We start from the raw sequence: 16,171 nt of genomic DNA, 5'->3' as shown, positions 1-16,171 counted from the left end.
ATAAAATTGTTCTTTGTGCCATTTATCAAGGTGGGGATAGGGCTCTTCTCCCAGGCACCAAGTAATAAGACAAGGGAAAATGGCCTCAGCTGCCCAGCTGAGTAAAACCACCACGACACGTTTACAACTGAAAGGCAGGAATAAAAGGTGAAGGAATTTAGATCAGTGCAATGTAAACCTAGATCAAAAATGAAAGGTCTTGGCTTTCACCGTTTTTGTCAAAACACATTTGTCAAAACAAAAACTAGTGCTGAAATCTTGTTTGGAATAAAAATTAGGAAACAGTTTCTACAAAACATGATGAACTTGTTAACTGCTCACACAAAACACTCCAATTGTTACTAGCTATTTATCTTCACCTCTTAGAGAACAAGTGACACAGGGCAAAACAAGAACTGAAAACACTGAGATCCCTTCTCATTTTGCTGGTAGTGAAAGCTTCAAAAAATTTAACTAGTTTTAATTAAAATCAGTGTCTTGATAAAACACAAGTTTGAAAAGCATGCGCCTCTGAGTGCTCCTGTCTTGGTTTTGGTTTTTTTTTCTGGTTATTTTTCTCATTGATACTGCTTGGAGATGGATTTATAATAACAAGCTCCTTTCACAGGAACTGCTAACAGAAGCTCGAGAGCTCTTTACCTGCCACCTCAGGTGCTGGGCTCAATTGGACACGGAAGGCTTTCTGTCTCAGAGTTAGTCCCTTCAACCATCGAGTCTTGCCTATCAAGCCAAACATTTTCCAAATTGCTGCTTCCTTCATCATCAGGGATTTAGCTAAGAAACTATCAAGCAATCAGGAAATGTGCCCACCTCAATTAGAAGCAACAGGCGGTGATGTATGAATATTTAACACAGGAAAGGTAATCGGATGAAAATACTAATGTAACACCATTCTGGCCACCCGAAGAGACATGCTAACCTCCAATTGTGCAATCACTTGGTGCAAATTTTCTGTTCTGCCCGAGTCTGTTTCCCTATGATCACAAAATTACAAAACCCTGGAGTCTTTTTATGTGGTTAAAATAATGATAGTAATAGTAATAATTGCTCTCTGAATTTGTGTGCTGAATTATTTCTGCTGCCTATTGCACATTATGTTATGCAGTTGTCTTCATGGACTTTTAAAAGAGAAAAATATACCGTAATGAAGATGTTGCTGAAACACTGTTGCTCTCTGGCATCTTTTTTTTTTCACGTGTAATGTTACCCAGACGAATATTATTTTCAGAGGAAGGGCATTTTAGCTTTACATCGGTTTTTGCTGTCACTGAAATGTGTAGCAACAAACTTGATTCCTGTCAACATGAATTAGTGAATCAAGATAACCTACTATTATCAAAGTTGTTGGAGATTGGTTGCGTAATCCATATAAGAGCTGACGTTTATCCCTGCTACTTCCCCCCTCCCGCCTTCCACCTGCCTAATATCGCTCTTTCCAGACACCAAGGTTGTCATTACTACTGCGAGACCCGTTCCTGCTCTGCTTTCTCCTTGGGTCATGCAAAGAATGGTGGCTTCCTTCAAATTGCTGTTTCAAACATTAGCTCAAACATCAGGGTTCCACTGAATCCTAAACCTCACACAGAGATTTAAACTTACTACAGTAGTGCCTTGTAAGCTTGAAATGCTCATTTGAAAAGTTTAAATGGGAAAAAAAAATGTTAATGTCCCATGTGGTGTCCTGTGGGCTTCTTCAAACACCTTTGCTATTAAAGCCCTTATTCTTGGGTTGAGCTAGACCAGATCAGCTTCATTGTGTGAACAATTCTTGAAAATGTTTGATTTGAACCAAATAAATTTATCTCCCTTCAGCTGAGACTTACATCTTAGAAAATAAAAGAACAAACTCAGAAAATTCAGTGGGGAACAGTCTTGACCTACGATGCTAAGCACAGGCGCACCTTCCAGTGTCTGTATGTTTGCATCCACAATCTCTGTGCAGCTCTTTAGATATGAGGACAGCTGCAAAGACCGGACAGTGAGGATTTGGTCTGGGCCTGTCTTTAGCAGGAAACCGAGCAGAATTCACATCATCTCAGTGTAAAACCATTAGTCATCCCCTGCTCCCTTGCAAATTTCATGAACTTTCCATTGACCCTGAGCAGAGTTTTGAGTTTAATGAGACCTAAAAGTAGGAGTGTGTCTTGGAATTTGTTAGAACTACTGCTCACAGCAAAATGGAAGAGAAGGAACAAAAAATTAGGAAAAACAACCATTAAAGTAGCACAAGAAAACACTAGAAGAAAAAAAATCCTGTTGAACTGTTATGATTAGAGAGCATTCTATAGAGGCTCTTTTCAAGATGCTGAGGAGCACTGAGGAATAGAACATTACAGCATTGTGGAGGAAGTAAGACATGCATGAGCAGCCCTGTTACTGTGCAGACAGGGGAATGATCCAGGCTGTGACTGGATTTTTGGCTTTCCTTTTTCACTCTCCAGGGGGCTGTATTAAAAAAAAAATACAGTGAGCTTGTCTTTAGGCATTTTTTTAATGCCCCCTTAATATATGTTGCTTGTGCCTCATTCCAGACACTAATTATGCTGAAATAATTGTCTGATCTTCAGAGTTATTGAGCGTGTGATTAACAGGCAGCCAATCGAGAGTGGGTGTCGCTGTACTTCACTGATTCTTCTCTGGACTATGGAAATGTTGGTGGCAACTTCACAGCAAAGGCTGTTTGGAGGTTTGGCACATCCAGTTGGATACAACTGACATCTAGTATCCACTCCAAGTATCTTAATGGCACCACTCTGTGCTGAGTAGATTATAAAAAGGAATATTCAGAGTTCAATACTAAACTTGAAGCCCCTGACTACACAGGTACCTCTGCTTTGGAAAGAATTTGTCTTTCAGAAATGCTGAGAGCAGTTTGTCTTCTAGCCACAATTTGCAGTCAAATGCTTCATGGAATTTCTGCTGCAGACACAAACCCACCTGCGCTACTAGAAACTATATTAGGAAGCAGAGCAAGTTAAAAATACTTAAAAGATGCATTTTCAGTTATTTGTTAAATATGTTGGAAGTGTCTTGAGATTCATGACTTGCTTATCTTTATCCTCCTGTATTTAGTTTTCTTCATTTATTCAGAGGAGATGAGTAACTATGAACTGTGTAGTAGAAAACCCACTTACATTCCTTGCTTTAATTCACTCTTATTCCATTCCTGAAACTTCTGAAGAGATTAGACAAGTTCAGAACTGGCTTTTTTGTGTTAGATTTCACGTTTACTGCTTTATCATATTTTTTCTTGTGCTATTGCTGAAGTTTCTTGCCACTTTTGTTATGTATCTCATTGGATATTCATCTGGATTACAGTTAGATTTGGACAATTTTTTATTTACATTTCATATGGCACCTGCTGCAGAAATTCATTTGCTATAACTTTGCCAGGTATTTGTTTCTGACATTATTTTTTTCATCTGTGCTACCTTTTGCGACAAAAGAAGTCTCTTACCTCTCTTAATCAGTAGTTATTACATTATCCCATAGACAACAACTTTCAGATTTTTCACTGTTTTCAAGGGTGGATCTACGTGTTCAGAGTGTCGTGGTAAGCATTTTGTGAATGCTGCAATGCAGAATGGTCCAAGATCATAGTCTTCTAGGTGATGGTCTTCACAGCAGCCATGATTTGTCTGTCTTGCATCTTGATTTCCAAACTCAACTCTGTGCTGTGTTCTGCAAGCAAGAGCAGGTAATTCAGCAATGAAGGAAGTAAGGATAGGGCTTTTCTCTGCAAATGAGAGTAGAGAGCTTTCAATGACTTCACTGAGGCCCTCTTCAATCATCTGGAGATAAAAGTTGCCTTCAGGCATTAAAATTTACACCTTTTGACTAGGCGAGAACATTTCTTCTCTGTTGGCAGGCTGCATCCTGGTTGCTACGGGAACCAGCATTTTTAATTTCCTGATTTTTGTGTACATCCAAAATTGCAACTGTGATGTGCTCTTGTCACTAAGGTAGCTTTGGGGGTTTGCAGGGAGTCAAACCACCAAAAAGCATATTATGTATCACTTTTTTTTCCCCAGTATCACTTTGGTGCATCTCCAAGGGGCATCTTTGTGAGACTTTTTGGGGACCTGCAGTTCTCATTCATCTTAGTGAGTAATCACAGAATGAAAAACAGTGAGAGGTCATTTACTTCTACTCTTCTTAAGCCATCCATAAGGTATCCAAAGTTGGAAAGTCACTACAGGTATTCTACTTCAGTGCTTTACAGTTTTAAAGCTTGTGCTGGTGTCTGACCCTGCTCTCCTGATGAAAGTTAAGCTGTGACTTCTTTGTTTCTCCCCATGGATATGGAGAATGGTTTATTGTCTTACACATTGCAGTATGTCTCTGTGTCTTTGAAAACTGATACCAAGTTTTTATCCACTCAAGGGTTAGCAACCCCAGACCTTTCCAGCTTAATTGTAGGTCACGTTCTATGGCCTTCTCCTCAGTTGCTCCCCTCCAAACTCTCCGGATGAGCCAAATGTTTCTTGAAGTGGATGCTGTCCTAGCTGAGTCTCTGCCAGTGTGGAGAATGGGAGCCTTTCCATGCCTTGTGTAAAACACACGCTAGTTACCCATCCAGAGGTGAGACTTGTTTCTTTTTCAACATTACAACATTGTTGACTTGAGCTGAGTTTGTGATCTGCCATAGTCACGGTATCAAGGAAGGAGGAAAAGACTATTGAGAAGCTGAAATATGCCATGTACTTTCTCTTCCACAATTGGCTGCAAATTCTTGTGCTCCAAACCATTTTCCTTAAGAGTGCTCACAGACATGCTACAAACAAGCCTAAGTTCTGCCAACTGTTTTGTCATGATAAATGCATTTAAAAGCTTTCAGCATTTTTGTCTGTTTACAGGCACGCTCCTTGAGGAATTCTGACAAGTTTGCCAGAATGGAAAAGTTGCAAAATGCTTAACTATGTGCTAAAGTTAATGCTAATTCTTAAGTAAGGAATCAGTATTCTTGGGGTGGGCAAAGAAGATGACAAAAGAAGAACAAACACAAATCATTGCTCCTGATGGAAGTGAGAACGAGTAAGAGCAGGGGCTGGTCATATGCAGCCTGTGCTATTACAATGCATGCTTCCCAAACTGCTTCCTCCAGACCCCAACAATTGTTAATGCAACTTTCATGCAACTTACAGATATTGCAAACAGTTAACTCTTCCGATACTTTTGCAGGAACTGAAGAGACAAGTGCCTTATCCATGGCAATTAAAGGATTTGATAGTGGTGCCACAAGCAGAACCCTAAGGTTTCTCCCAGTGCTGTGGTTGAACTGCAAGCCAGTCTGTTCTCTGACATCTCCATCAGGGCTATCTGCACTTGCAATTCAGAGGCCAAACAGGGCTGCTGCTCTTTAAGATTATGGCCATCCTACAGGATATGTGATGCTATTTCCACCTTCAAACACCCACTCTCACACAAATCTCAAGTTCTCAAGGCTGCATGTCATACAAACTGATTAAGAGAAGGGCTAGGACACCCAGAGAGTGCAAAAACAGAAATGGGAATGTTTCTTCCTACTATAGTAGTCGAATCCCTTTACCCCGAGGAAATAAAGTTCACAGATTATTTGATCACTAAAAAAACTCTATTCTAGTCTACTCTGGATGAGGGAATCTAGGAAAATCTCTGAAAAACAGTCCTGGGGAAAGAAGCCAAAAGAACCCTGGATAGCAAGCTTTCTCCAAAGAGGGGTGAGAAAGCGCTGCTAAAGCAGATTCTGGCTCACATAATTAAAAAAGGTAATCTGTTAAAGAGTAAAATTATGCAAGCAAGTAACCACATAGTATAAAAGAAAATTTAATATTCGTTCACTCATTCAATATTTCATGGAATTTACATCCTGCTCAACAGTGGAGCAATGCGAGAGAAAATGCTCAGTTTGGTCTGACATGCATAAGTTTAAACAGCAGCATTGTCAGGTTGGGACTGACTTCATGTTTTAATAGACAATGCATGGATTTAGCATTGTTCCTAGACATGTTTGATGCTAGATCTGTACACAGAATTGATAGTCTGAGCATTCAGTGATGCCTGTAGGAATGATATTCCCAGCAATAAGACAGGGGTAGGTAACTCCTAGGAGCTGTGCTGTGTGTATCACTTCATAAAAGTGGAAAGAAGATAGATCAAAGCTGTTGCAGATACCCTCACCACACTGCATAGAAAGGAATTAACATAATAGCAGGCATGACCTTAAAAATGCAGTGAGTTTACATTGGAATTGATGCAGAACTCACCAAACATGTTACCAATGTGGCCATTCTTAGTCAGTGGTCGTAGTTCATTTTTTCCAAATGCATATTGTTTGTAGCTATCCCAAGCAAATTTCATCATCTGCAAAAAGAAAGTTTGAATTAAAGCACTTAATGGAACAAAAAGTTTTCTGAACTTCAGTTCTGGGAAGGGATGATATTTGCCCAGTCACTGCTAAAACCGGCAATCAATGGGCCATTAATTATAAAAGCTTAATCTGCATGGAACACTGATGACTGGGACTGCATTGAGCACTTTGCTAAGGTGTTTTAGACCCAATGCTCCTGGTGCAAAACTTGGGACTGGCACATTTCAGAAGTACCACAATATTAGACACACTGAGAATCCACTTTTGGCCTGGGCTGTGCAAACCATGGGGGAATTTTGGAAACACGCCTCAATCTCTAGATTACTGACCTGTGTGAGGAGCACTGATATTTCAGAACAATAATTAAAATGGGATAAAAACGTAAGGCCAAAGCTGACACATATCTAAATACAGGGATGTTAATTTCTGAGTTTTCATGTTTCATTATGATTCTGATAATGAAACTCAAAGTCCAAAACCACCTACCATCTTATCTGCCCACCTCACAGCACTTACACATACAACTTGGCAAAGCAACACTACAGAGGTACACAATGCACCTAATTCTGTGGTGAGCAAGCAAAGAAAATGGTCTAGCACTGCACAGAAGCCTTCTTTCTATTAATTAACAGAATACCTTCATAAGGAAGAAGGGGAAGATCCATGGCATTTTGGCATCTTCCTATCAAAACTCAAAAGTGTTTTCCTAAGAGACAGCCTGCAGATGGGTTGGGCAATTTCTGAGAAACCTGTTCCAACTCAAACAATTCCTTCTGGGATACATGAACTGTCCCGCCTATGCTCAGCACATTAAACTTTCCCTGAGGACTGCAAGGCAGCAGTTCTAACACACATGCACACTCACACTACTCTTCCTTAAAAGAACTAAACAAAAAACAACTAATTCCTGCCTCCTCAAAAGCAAATTTCTACAAATATATCCTCCAAAACAAAGCTCAAAGTTCGGGAAAGCATCAGCTCTCCGACAGCTGCTTTTGCTGCTATTTTATCCAGTTTTTCCTTAAACGCAAGGTAAAAGCTCATGTTTCTACACCCAAAGAACCAGACTGAATATGCAACTCCACCCATACGATCCAGCTCTTTGTAACAGCTTCTAAAATAAAATTCAAAACCTTGTCAACCTATTGACCGTAAATACATCTGCCGATTATTTAGTGTTAGATGATAGATAGATACTGTAAAGTGACATGTAGCAAATAATTTATCTAGAATTAAATACAACAGAGTAACTCAATCAAGTGGTAGGCCTGGCAAAGCCTTGGCAGGTTGTTTTCAAATTTGCATGGATGGTTCTCATGGCATTATTTACCACCACAGCCCACTCTCTCCTGCAAAATTGTCAGACGCAGCAGTCCATTGCTTAGAAAACTGATCTCCATCACTGGAAGCAATGGAGGAATTCTTCTTGAAATTAGAAGAAATTATCTTTCATCACATAGCCACAAGGCACCGTTCAGTATCCTGCATTTAGAAAGGAGAAAAAAAGAAGTTTCACCTTCTGCTTGCTGTTCCCAGAAAGAGGGGCCAAACTAAAGATCGGTTATTCACCTCTAATCAACAGAGGCAAGCATTCCCTCCCTGCCACAATCAGAAAAAAGGCAAGACTAGCAGGCACATCTGCACTGGAGGAACAAGAAAAATACAGCACTTAGCAGCCCAAAGTCATTAGTGTTAGTGATAAGGACAGAAATAGAACTTGAGTCTTCCTGATTCACTGCCTCTGCCGGGAAAGCTGAATGGGAAGAGTAGAAAAACACAATTATACTAACTCCTAATTAAATTCCTAATGCAACTAGATTTAACTGTGTAAAGAGGGGGGAAAAAATAAATAATAATAAAAAATCAGTTGACAGTACCATCTCAGGCATTAAGACACGGCTGAATCCAGCTGCATCTAAATCTGGAAACATGTCAGCAAAAGCAGCTGATTTTGCAGTTACAGTGTCTTAATGAGATGCTAGATTGTAAGAGAATGGCAACGTTTCTGAGAACAAATTCTAAGTATAGACCAAAGCACACGGTGGTTGAGTAGAGGCAAAAAGCTTCAATCTCATCTTCTCCACTTCCTAGAATCAAAGTTAATCCTAGTTGATTAACTGCATATCCTACAGCTCAAACAAACTTTGGACAGGTTAGGTCTAAGTTTTATTTGCGTGAAGCCACCAGAGTCTAGCGGAGCAAAAGATATATTGTTTGCACCATTTGTGGGATTTACAGTTTATAATGCCCTTTTTCATGGAGTAAATAAATGAATGAGAAAAAGCCTGGAACAAATGAAAATTATAGCAAGCTTGAAGTCAGTCAGTGCTTCAAACTGCAGAGAAACTCTTATTGCAAAGGCAGTTCTACCCCCAGAAAAAGAATTATGGTCTGACTGATGACCCCAAACCAGTCAGATATACTGCATTCTATTCCATTACAGTAAGTATTTTACTGAGAACATTTTTCTTTATTCCCATTGTCAAAAGTAGGTCTGCCAGAAGTCACTGGATTTACATTTGACCACCACAAAGGATTAGATGCTTTCCAAGCGCCTCACTCCGATAGACAGGCATGAGGAGAGACTCTTCCATCTGGAAACTGTGTGGTGTTACACATGCGCTGAATGCACTGGCGGATTATTTGCTTGTAGCATTGTTCATCCCCAGATTGCAGAAAGGAAAGGCATTTGGAACAAATGCAAAAACAAGGTGCACAGAATAGGGAAACTTTCGGGGATTTTACTGCTGCTTTCAGAGAAGTGACAGCTCAGACAGGATGCCTGATAACACGACACGCAGCATCATACCATCAGGACAATTTGTAACACAAACTGAGAATTGTTTTTTAATCTAGTTCCTCTTTAATCTAGTTCTCAGTGTTTATGCCTCTGTGCAAAATCCCCTAAGAATATCTATAGGTTGCCTCCACAAAAGTGTGCAAGACTAAATCAGCATCTGACAGGGACACACTTCCCACCAGGGGTCAGGTCTGCGGCAGAGATTCAGACGGATAAAATGCAAGACTTCCCCATCTCTGCCCCAGCAAGATGCTCTTTTTCACTACAGAAGGGATCGCTAGTCAGGACTGTCAAAATCACACAAATCAAACTCAACCACCAACACCAAACTTTCCACAAGAGTTTAAGTCCCAATAACATTTCTGTTTCTTGTCAATTATCTTTTGGTGACAAACCGTCAACATATTTGTGTTTAGAAGACTACCTTAACAGGTGCCTGCTAACCTGCAGAATGATGCGGGATAGCTCTGTGCATGGACTCTGATGGGCTTCTTTCCTGTGTTCCAATTTTCAAAAGCAAATACATCTTTAGAGCTGTCTTACAAGAGGACAGCAAGGTGAAACGAAAAGAAAAGCCAGGATGAAAACAACTGCAGTGCAAAATAAATACACTTCAGTATTACTAATCGTGAGAGAGATGAATGTATGGTTCAAACCAAGAGTACAATTCCAGCAAAGGACTGAAAAACTTGGGAATTTGACATATTCACTTATTCAAAAGGGATAATGGACTCGGTCAAGTTAAACTATTAGGTATTCTCTGACGTCAGGCAAGGAAACTTGCCTTTTGTATCTGAAGAGTGAAAGAACCAGCAAGTCTATTTCAGCATTCACCTGTTTTCTCTGATGTTCGTGACTGGAAGAAAGCCCGCTTATTCCACTTCGATGGACACTTGCAGGTCTAGCTGGTTGCAGTGGTTGTTCTTAAGCACTAGATGGTATTTGCAGGGCTGGCATAAAAATATTTCATAGGAATGCTGTTCTCTCCACACCACTTCCCTACCTATGAGACACGCAGGAGCGGGACTGCAAGAAGCAGTCTGTTCTGCTTCATCCATCATCAACAAAACTGTCAGCTCAGCTCCAACAGCAAAATCTTTATTACTTGTTACGATGCAAAAGACAGAAACCACGGAGTTTGATTTTCCCAGATCTGAGGCTGAGCTTGCAGTAGCAGCAGTTGAAAGGAAAATCATTCTGACTTTTCACTGAGCCAATTTGATCTGGAAATTGTTGAAAGCGAATAAATATGGACTCCCACTGTGGCATCTTTGCAGTCACTTTCTGACTACAAATACATTTTTTGTGCTTGTTTTTGAACATCAGTCATTAGCTGTTTTTTTTCCACATGTGCCAAATACTATTCCCTGTGAAGCCATGCATGATTAATCAATTATAGAACCAATACATTTTTCAGAAGTCAGCTTAAGAGGTGCATCCAAGATCTTTTTTAATTTCCCAACCTTTAACGTGGGGAGATGGCTATTTGATTTTATTGGAAACTTCTTCAAAAGGTTTGAGTGCCCACTGTACTTGGCTGCTCACAATAACACACAGCTGCATATCCTAGGCAATTCTTCAGGTAACCAATGACCTTTTGCAAAAATAGCCTGTGAAATACAGGTGTTTTCTTTTTTCTTCTAAGGGAAAGAACTGCTTATTGACTCTGGACTTGTCTTTAAAAAGATAAACTAAACCTAAGAAGCCTGCCACACCGATAAGTTACCCACCAGTGCAAAGGAGAATACTTGCCTGCCCTTTGTCAGCCCAGCTCATTGCAGTACTTACCTCTAAGAGACATACATATAATTTAAATTTGCTAATCCACCTCTTGTTCAGCTCAGCACCAGTAGGAAACACAGCATTCAAAGCACAGAGTCAGCATAGCAGATATACCCTCTGGTTGGGCTCCTTAATCTGCAAAAAAGCTTTGGTGCCCCTAGTGCTGCTCAGAGCTTTCCCCAACAAAAGTAAAGAAGACAACACCACAGTGGGGAGTTTTACACTCTGTACAACATTACCTTTTAAGCAGAAAAAAAAGACCTTGCAGTGCCACATTACGGGGCACACAGATAGCAGCCCAGATACTACTGTCATACCCTCTTCTTTGGCTTCAAAAAGCTTAGAGGTTGGGTGGAAAAGAGGAGATAGCTCAGACCCCTGCTCAGATTGAAGGGTCCTATCAGAAAACAAAGTTCCAAGTCTCTGTGTTTGGCATCAGCCCTTCTCCTAGCTTTCAACTAGGCTCTGGCAGGCAGATGGGGATCAACAAATTCCATCCATATCAATCCTGCCCATTACAAATCTGCTGACCTGTAAGAGCAGCTAAAGTGGGGAAAAAGAAAACCTAAAGTATCGTGACAGTTCAGAACACATTTCAGCGAATTACAGGGCCTACAGCTCTGGAAGAAGGAGAGAAGAGAGACTCACTGCTACAGCACACATTACCTAACACACATTATCTATACACATTACATAACACACGTCTCTCACATCACATAAAGAGCATTTATGTGATAAAGCAAACAAAGTGATAAACAAATGAAGGAATTAATTCCACTAGCTCTCATAAATTTGGTTTCCAATTTGATTTGTTTGTATAGAGTGGAAGCTGGGTTATTCATGAGTACATCACACTATCATAGGCTACAATTTATTCAAGCACACATTCCCATAGCTCCAAGCACGTGAGAGGGCCAGGTACTGTAATATTATGACTCCCCTGAAGCCAAAAGGTAGAGTAAAAGGATAGTTCAATCACACGCGGGACCACACAGAAACTCAGTACCCTGAGTGTGTTGTGTATGGTTGCCTGGCAGAGAATTAGCTGCAGCCTTTGTTTTAATGACCAACAAGATTAAAAAAAAAAAAAAAAAATCTCCTCCTGATTATAAGTGTTTTTAAAACCCAGGTTACTGTAGATGAAAGCCCTCGGTATTCTTATTCTTCCATCCCTATTTAACATGGGTCAGCATCTCTATGGAATAGCCTACTCCTCTGTGACAGAAGGAAACCAGGAAATTAGTACTTTGCTTAATTAAATCTGCATATCTTACTCATCGTCATCGCTTACAGAATCAAAAGTTACTACAAGATTTTTATTCATCGTAGCAAGAGAAACGGCAAACACATTCTAATACTAGCAGAATCTATAGTTCTAAGTTATCTAGGTCACAGACTGCACTGCAATATCTGTATGGTTGCTAGGCTTTTATACCCAAACTGGAGGCACCGGGCCAAATTCTCCCCTCCGTTACATCCATGTAACCCTGCTGCCAACATTACCCAGGCATGTTGGGGTCTAAATGAGAGCAATCTTCAAGCCACTGTTTGCAGATAACAAGTCCTGAGCCAACTGCACCTGGACTATGTGACAAAATAACTTACAGTCAGCCTCAAGCCTCCTCTCCCATGACCATGTGAGTGCATCTCATCTGTCCATGCCCACAGACGAGCACAGTTTCATCATCTCCTACCAGCTTTTGTGTGTTCAAATACTGCGAAGCAACCAGGTTTGTGTTTGTACCCAGGGAAGGAGCCTTTTGCAAAACCACAACCACTTCCCACCAAGCAACTTTCTTCCCTCAGTAACATCCGGAATAAAATTTCCCTTTGTTTCATTCTAATTTCTAGTTAAACCTTACTGTGTACCCTAACATTACCTCCAGTGAGAGCAGAGGCGTGCATACACAGGCAAACACAGACCCACTGACACATCACAGGAGCAAAGTGATGCTGCAGGACACCCCCAGGGAAAGAGATGTCCTGTCCTGTCCTGTGTCCTGTCCCCCCTCCTTCCCCGATTCATGTCATCCTCCTTGGAGATGGGAAAAGGGCGGGGGGGGGCGGAGTTTCAAGTGGCCTGGTTGAGAAATGGGAACAGGGCAACCTTGGGGAAATGAGGGGAGCATGAGGAGTGCAGGGGTAACGAGGCACGATTAGGAGCAGATGAGGCTGTGGGTGGAAGCCACAGGGAGACTGCTGGGGAACAAGGCTGTGCGGGATGGGCGAGGGATGGCGGATGGGGGGGTGAGGCTGTGGGGCAGGCATAGGAATGACTGGGGGGCAGGGGGGCAAGGCTGTGAGGGGAAACAACACCACGAAGCAGCCACAAGGGGCGACCAGTGGGGCAACAGGGCTGCAAGGGGAGGACGGAGCGTGACTGAGGAGAAGGAGGGGTGCCAAGGCCGTGAGGGACACCGAGAGGTGCCGGGGGAAAGGAGAGGGGGTGACGAGGCCGGAGGGGAGGAGAGGTAAGAGAGCGGCTACGGGGGGAGGGCGAGGGATGACCGAAGACCGCGAGGGGAGGCGACGGCAAGCCGGGGGGCTCTCACCTCCTTGATCTTCATCCTTCGGGCACGGGCGTCGGGGTCCTCGCCGGGCCGCCCGCCCCGCACAGGGTGCCGAAGGCTTCGGCGGAACCGCTCGTAGTCGAAGCGGGACGGAGCTCGCGTCTCCCGGGCGGCGGGGGGCGCCCCCGTGTCGAGCTCGCGTCGCCGCCCGTCGCCCCGCACCTGCTGCCGGGACGCCGCCGCCGCCGCCGTGTGTGCCGGCGGCCCGGCCGCGCGGAGCTGCTCCCTCAGGCGGCGGGGGGCGGCGGGGCTGGCGTGGCGGGGCTCGGCGGCGGCGGGGGGGGCCGCGGGGCAGGGCAGCGTCGCGGGCGGAGGAGGCGGAGGAAGAAGAAGAGGAGGAGGAGGCGGCGGCGGCGGCCCGGCGGGGCAGGAAAAGGCGCTTGAAGCGAGAGGAGTCGGGCAGGAGGAAGAGGGCCCCGAAGCACAGCGTGAGCAGCCCCGAGAGGAAGAGCAGGAACAGGAACTTCTGCGGCAGCCGCAGCCCCAGCGCCGCCGGCCAGCCCGGCATCCCCGGCGGCTTCCGCGGCGGCACCATGGGCACGGGATCGCAGCCGCCGCGCGGCGCCCGCCGCCACCGCCGCCGGCTGCCGCAGCGAAGGGCTCAGGGACCCACCCCCCGCCCCGCCGGCTGCGGCGGACGCCTTCGCGGGGGGCCGCCGGCGGGTTACGCGTGAACGGCTCCGGATCCGGCCGTGCCGCGGGCCCCCGCCGCGGGCCCGGGGGCCGAGGGCGGGCAGGGGCTGCCAGCGGGCGCCGGGCCGGGGCGCGGGAGGACGGCCCGAGGGGCTGGCAGGGCGCGGAGCGGCGATTCAGGGTTCCCCCTCCCGGCATGAAGGCGGCGGTGAGCGCATCCCGCTGGTAGGGCCGCTGCCGGCGTCTGTCCCCCGCGCAGGCTCCGAGCCGGACGGCGCCTTAGAGCCCGGCGCGGGGCGCGGGGCCGGGGAGGCGCGGGGCCGTCCTTCTAGGCGCTGGGTTCATGCTGCAGCATTTCTGCGGGGGCGGGGAAGATGATAAGAGCGCGTTTATTTAATGGAGGAGCTGCAGCCTCCCCAGCCGTTCCCCCACCCTCCAGCCACACGAGTTCGCTCTCTCTGACTTGCCAGCAGCTCTCTGGTCTGCGAGCAGCTCTGCGCCGTCCCTCACAGCTCCTGGCTGTCGGCCTCTTCTCACCAGAAGCCGGGCAACCCTCGGGCCGAGCACAGGGCTCGGCGCTCCGACGAGGAGCGAGGGGACGAGGAGTGAGGAGCCCGAGAAGGGCGGGCAGGGTGCTCGGGGCCAAGGACGAGACAGACAGGGCCAGGGATATTTCTCTCTCTCCTCACCAGGCTTTCAGAAGCTGCCTTCACGCACAGGGATGGAGATAATGGGGTCCGCAAATAATCCATAAGGAAAGCTCGACTCGGCCTAAATTTCTTGAGGAAAAACCTACGGACTTCGTTTTTGCAAAATGGATCCCAGTGAATTCCTACCCTCTCCCAAATCTCTGCCTCGCCGTTACTCCCTTCCTCTCATTCCTTCCTTGGGTATGCTAGAAGAAATGGACCCCAACTTCCAGACCAGGAAAGCATTAGCACTTCCAAAAAGCAGAACGCGTTTTAAAGACCTACGTAGGAGCCAAAAAACCCCTGCTCCTATGGGCAGAGACCGCGCTGCCCGCAAGCACGACGTCGAAATGGGATCGCAGCCGCTTTGCTATTCCCAGCCCTGTTTACTCACCCCTCCGATAGATCCGAGCGGCTCCGAGTCCTACAGCGAACAAAACCTTCTCAGCCCTGCCCGCGCATCTCGGAAGCGAGAACCCCTCGCTGCTGCCGGCACTCGGGCGCGCTCCTTAAATTACGAGGACAGCGCGTGCCCAGCTCTCGGCGGAGGAGCTCCGCTCGCCCGCCCACCCATCGCCGAGGAGGGCTGCCCCTGCCCCTGCCCCTGCCGGCCCCGGGCTCCCCGGGGGATTCTTCTTCACCCCCTCCCGCCCGCCCCGCGAGCCGCCTCCGCCGCCGCTCGCTGCGACAGGGCCGCCGGCCCCCCCCCCGCCCCAGCCAACGTCATCGGGAGGAGGAGGAGGCAGGGCCGCCGTCAGCCAATCAGCAGTGCGGGCTCTGCCGGTCGTGACTCTGGCACCCCCACCGCCCCGGGGCCTCGCTCCGCCCTCGCTCGTTATTGGCTACCTGGTGGAGCGCGGCCTCGCCTGTTGGCTCTCCCAGATGCCAGGAGGCCGAGGAGACCCCGCCCCCTTATTTACCGCGGTTGCCTGGCTTGAGCCGGGAGCCTCGCCCCGCCTCTTTCCTGCAGCCGGCCCTCGGTTGGCTGCGAGGAGCGCCCCCCGCGCTGCGATTGGCAGAGGGCGGCGGGGGGGGGCGGGCGGGAGCCGCTGCCCTCTCCCCCGCTGCGAGGGGCTCTGAGGGGCGGCTCCGTCCGCGCGGCCCCCGCGGCGCTCAGGGGCCGGGCAGGGGGGGCCCAAACGGCCCCGCGCCCTCACAACCCCGCCGCGGCACGCGCGGGAGCACGGCGAGCAGCGGCCCGAGGGGCGGCGGGGCCCTGACGGGGGGCTTACGGCAGGGCTGGGTGGCGGCGCCCCGCAGGACGTCGAACTGCGCGCACCCGAGGGCCGTCAGCCTGTCAGCCGCAGCCTTCGCCTAGGGAAGAAGCGTTTGGATACTTGAAACCTTC

General features: G+C 46.6%; 1 protein-coding gene across 1 annotated transcript in view; it reads right to left on the bottom strand.

Moving 5' to 3' along the window:
- The window catches only part of MAN1C1 (mannosidase alpha class 1C member 1), a 34,811-nt gene extending 20,749 nt beyond the window's left edge, over positions 1 to 14,062 (bottom strand). Inside the window, 4 exon segments of the mRNA XM_032202445.1 lie at positions 6,246 to 6,342; positions 13,484 to 13,627; positions 13,630 to 13,800; positions 13,803 to 14,062. Of these exon segments, the coding sequence (XP_032058336.1) occupies positions 6,246 to 6,342; positions 13,484 to 13,627; positions 13,630 to 13,800; positions 13,803 to 14,036 (646 nt within the window). The 5' untranslated portion in view covers positions 14,037 to 14,062.
- Positions 14,063 to 16,171: the final 2,109 nt, after the last annotated feature.

Source organism: Aythya fuligula, chromosome 23 (assembly GCF_009819795.1).
Source record: "Aythya fuligula isolate bAytFul2 chromosome 23, bAytFul2.pri, whole genome shotgun sequence".
NCBI classification, from domain to species: domain Eukaryota; kingdom Metazoa; phylum Chordata; class Aves; order Anseriformes; family Anatidae; genus Aythya; species Aythya fuligula.
The sequence above is the reverse complement of the archived record's forward strand: the minus strand, read 5'-3'. Positions and strand labels throughout refer to the sequence as shown.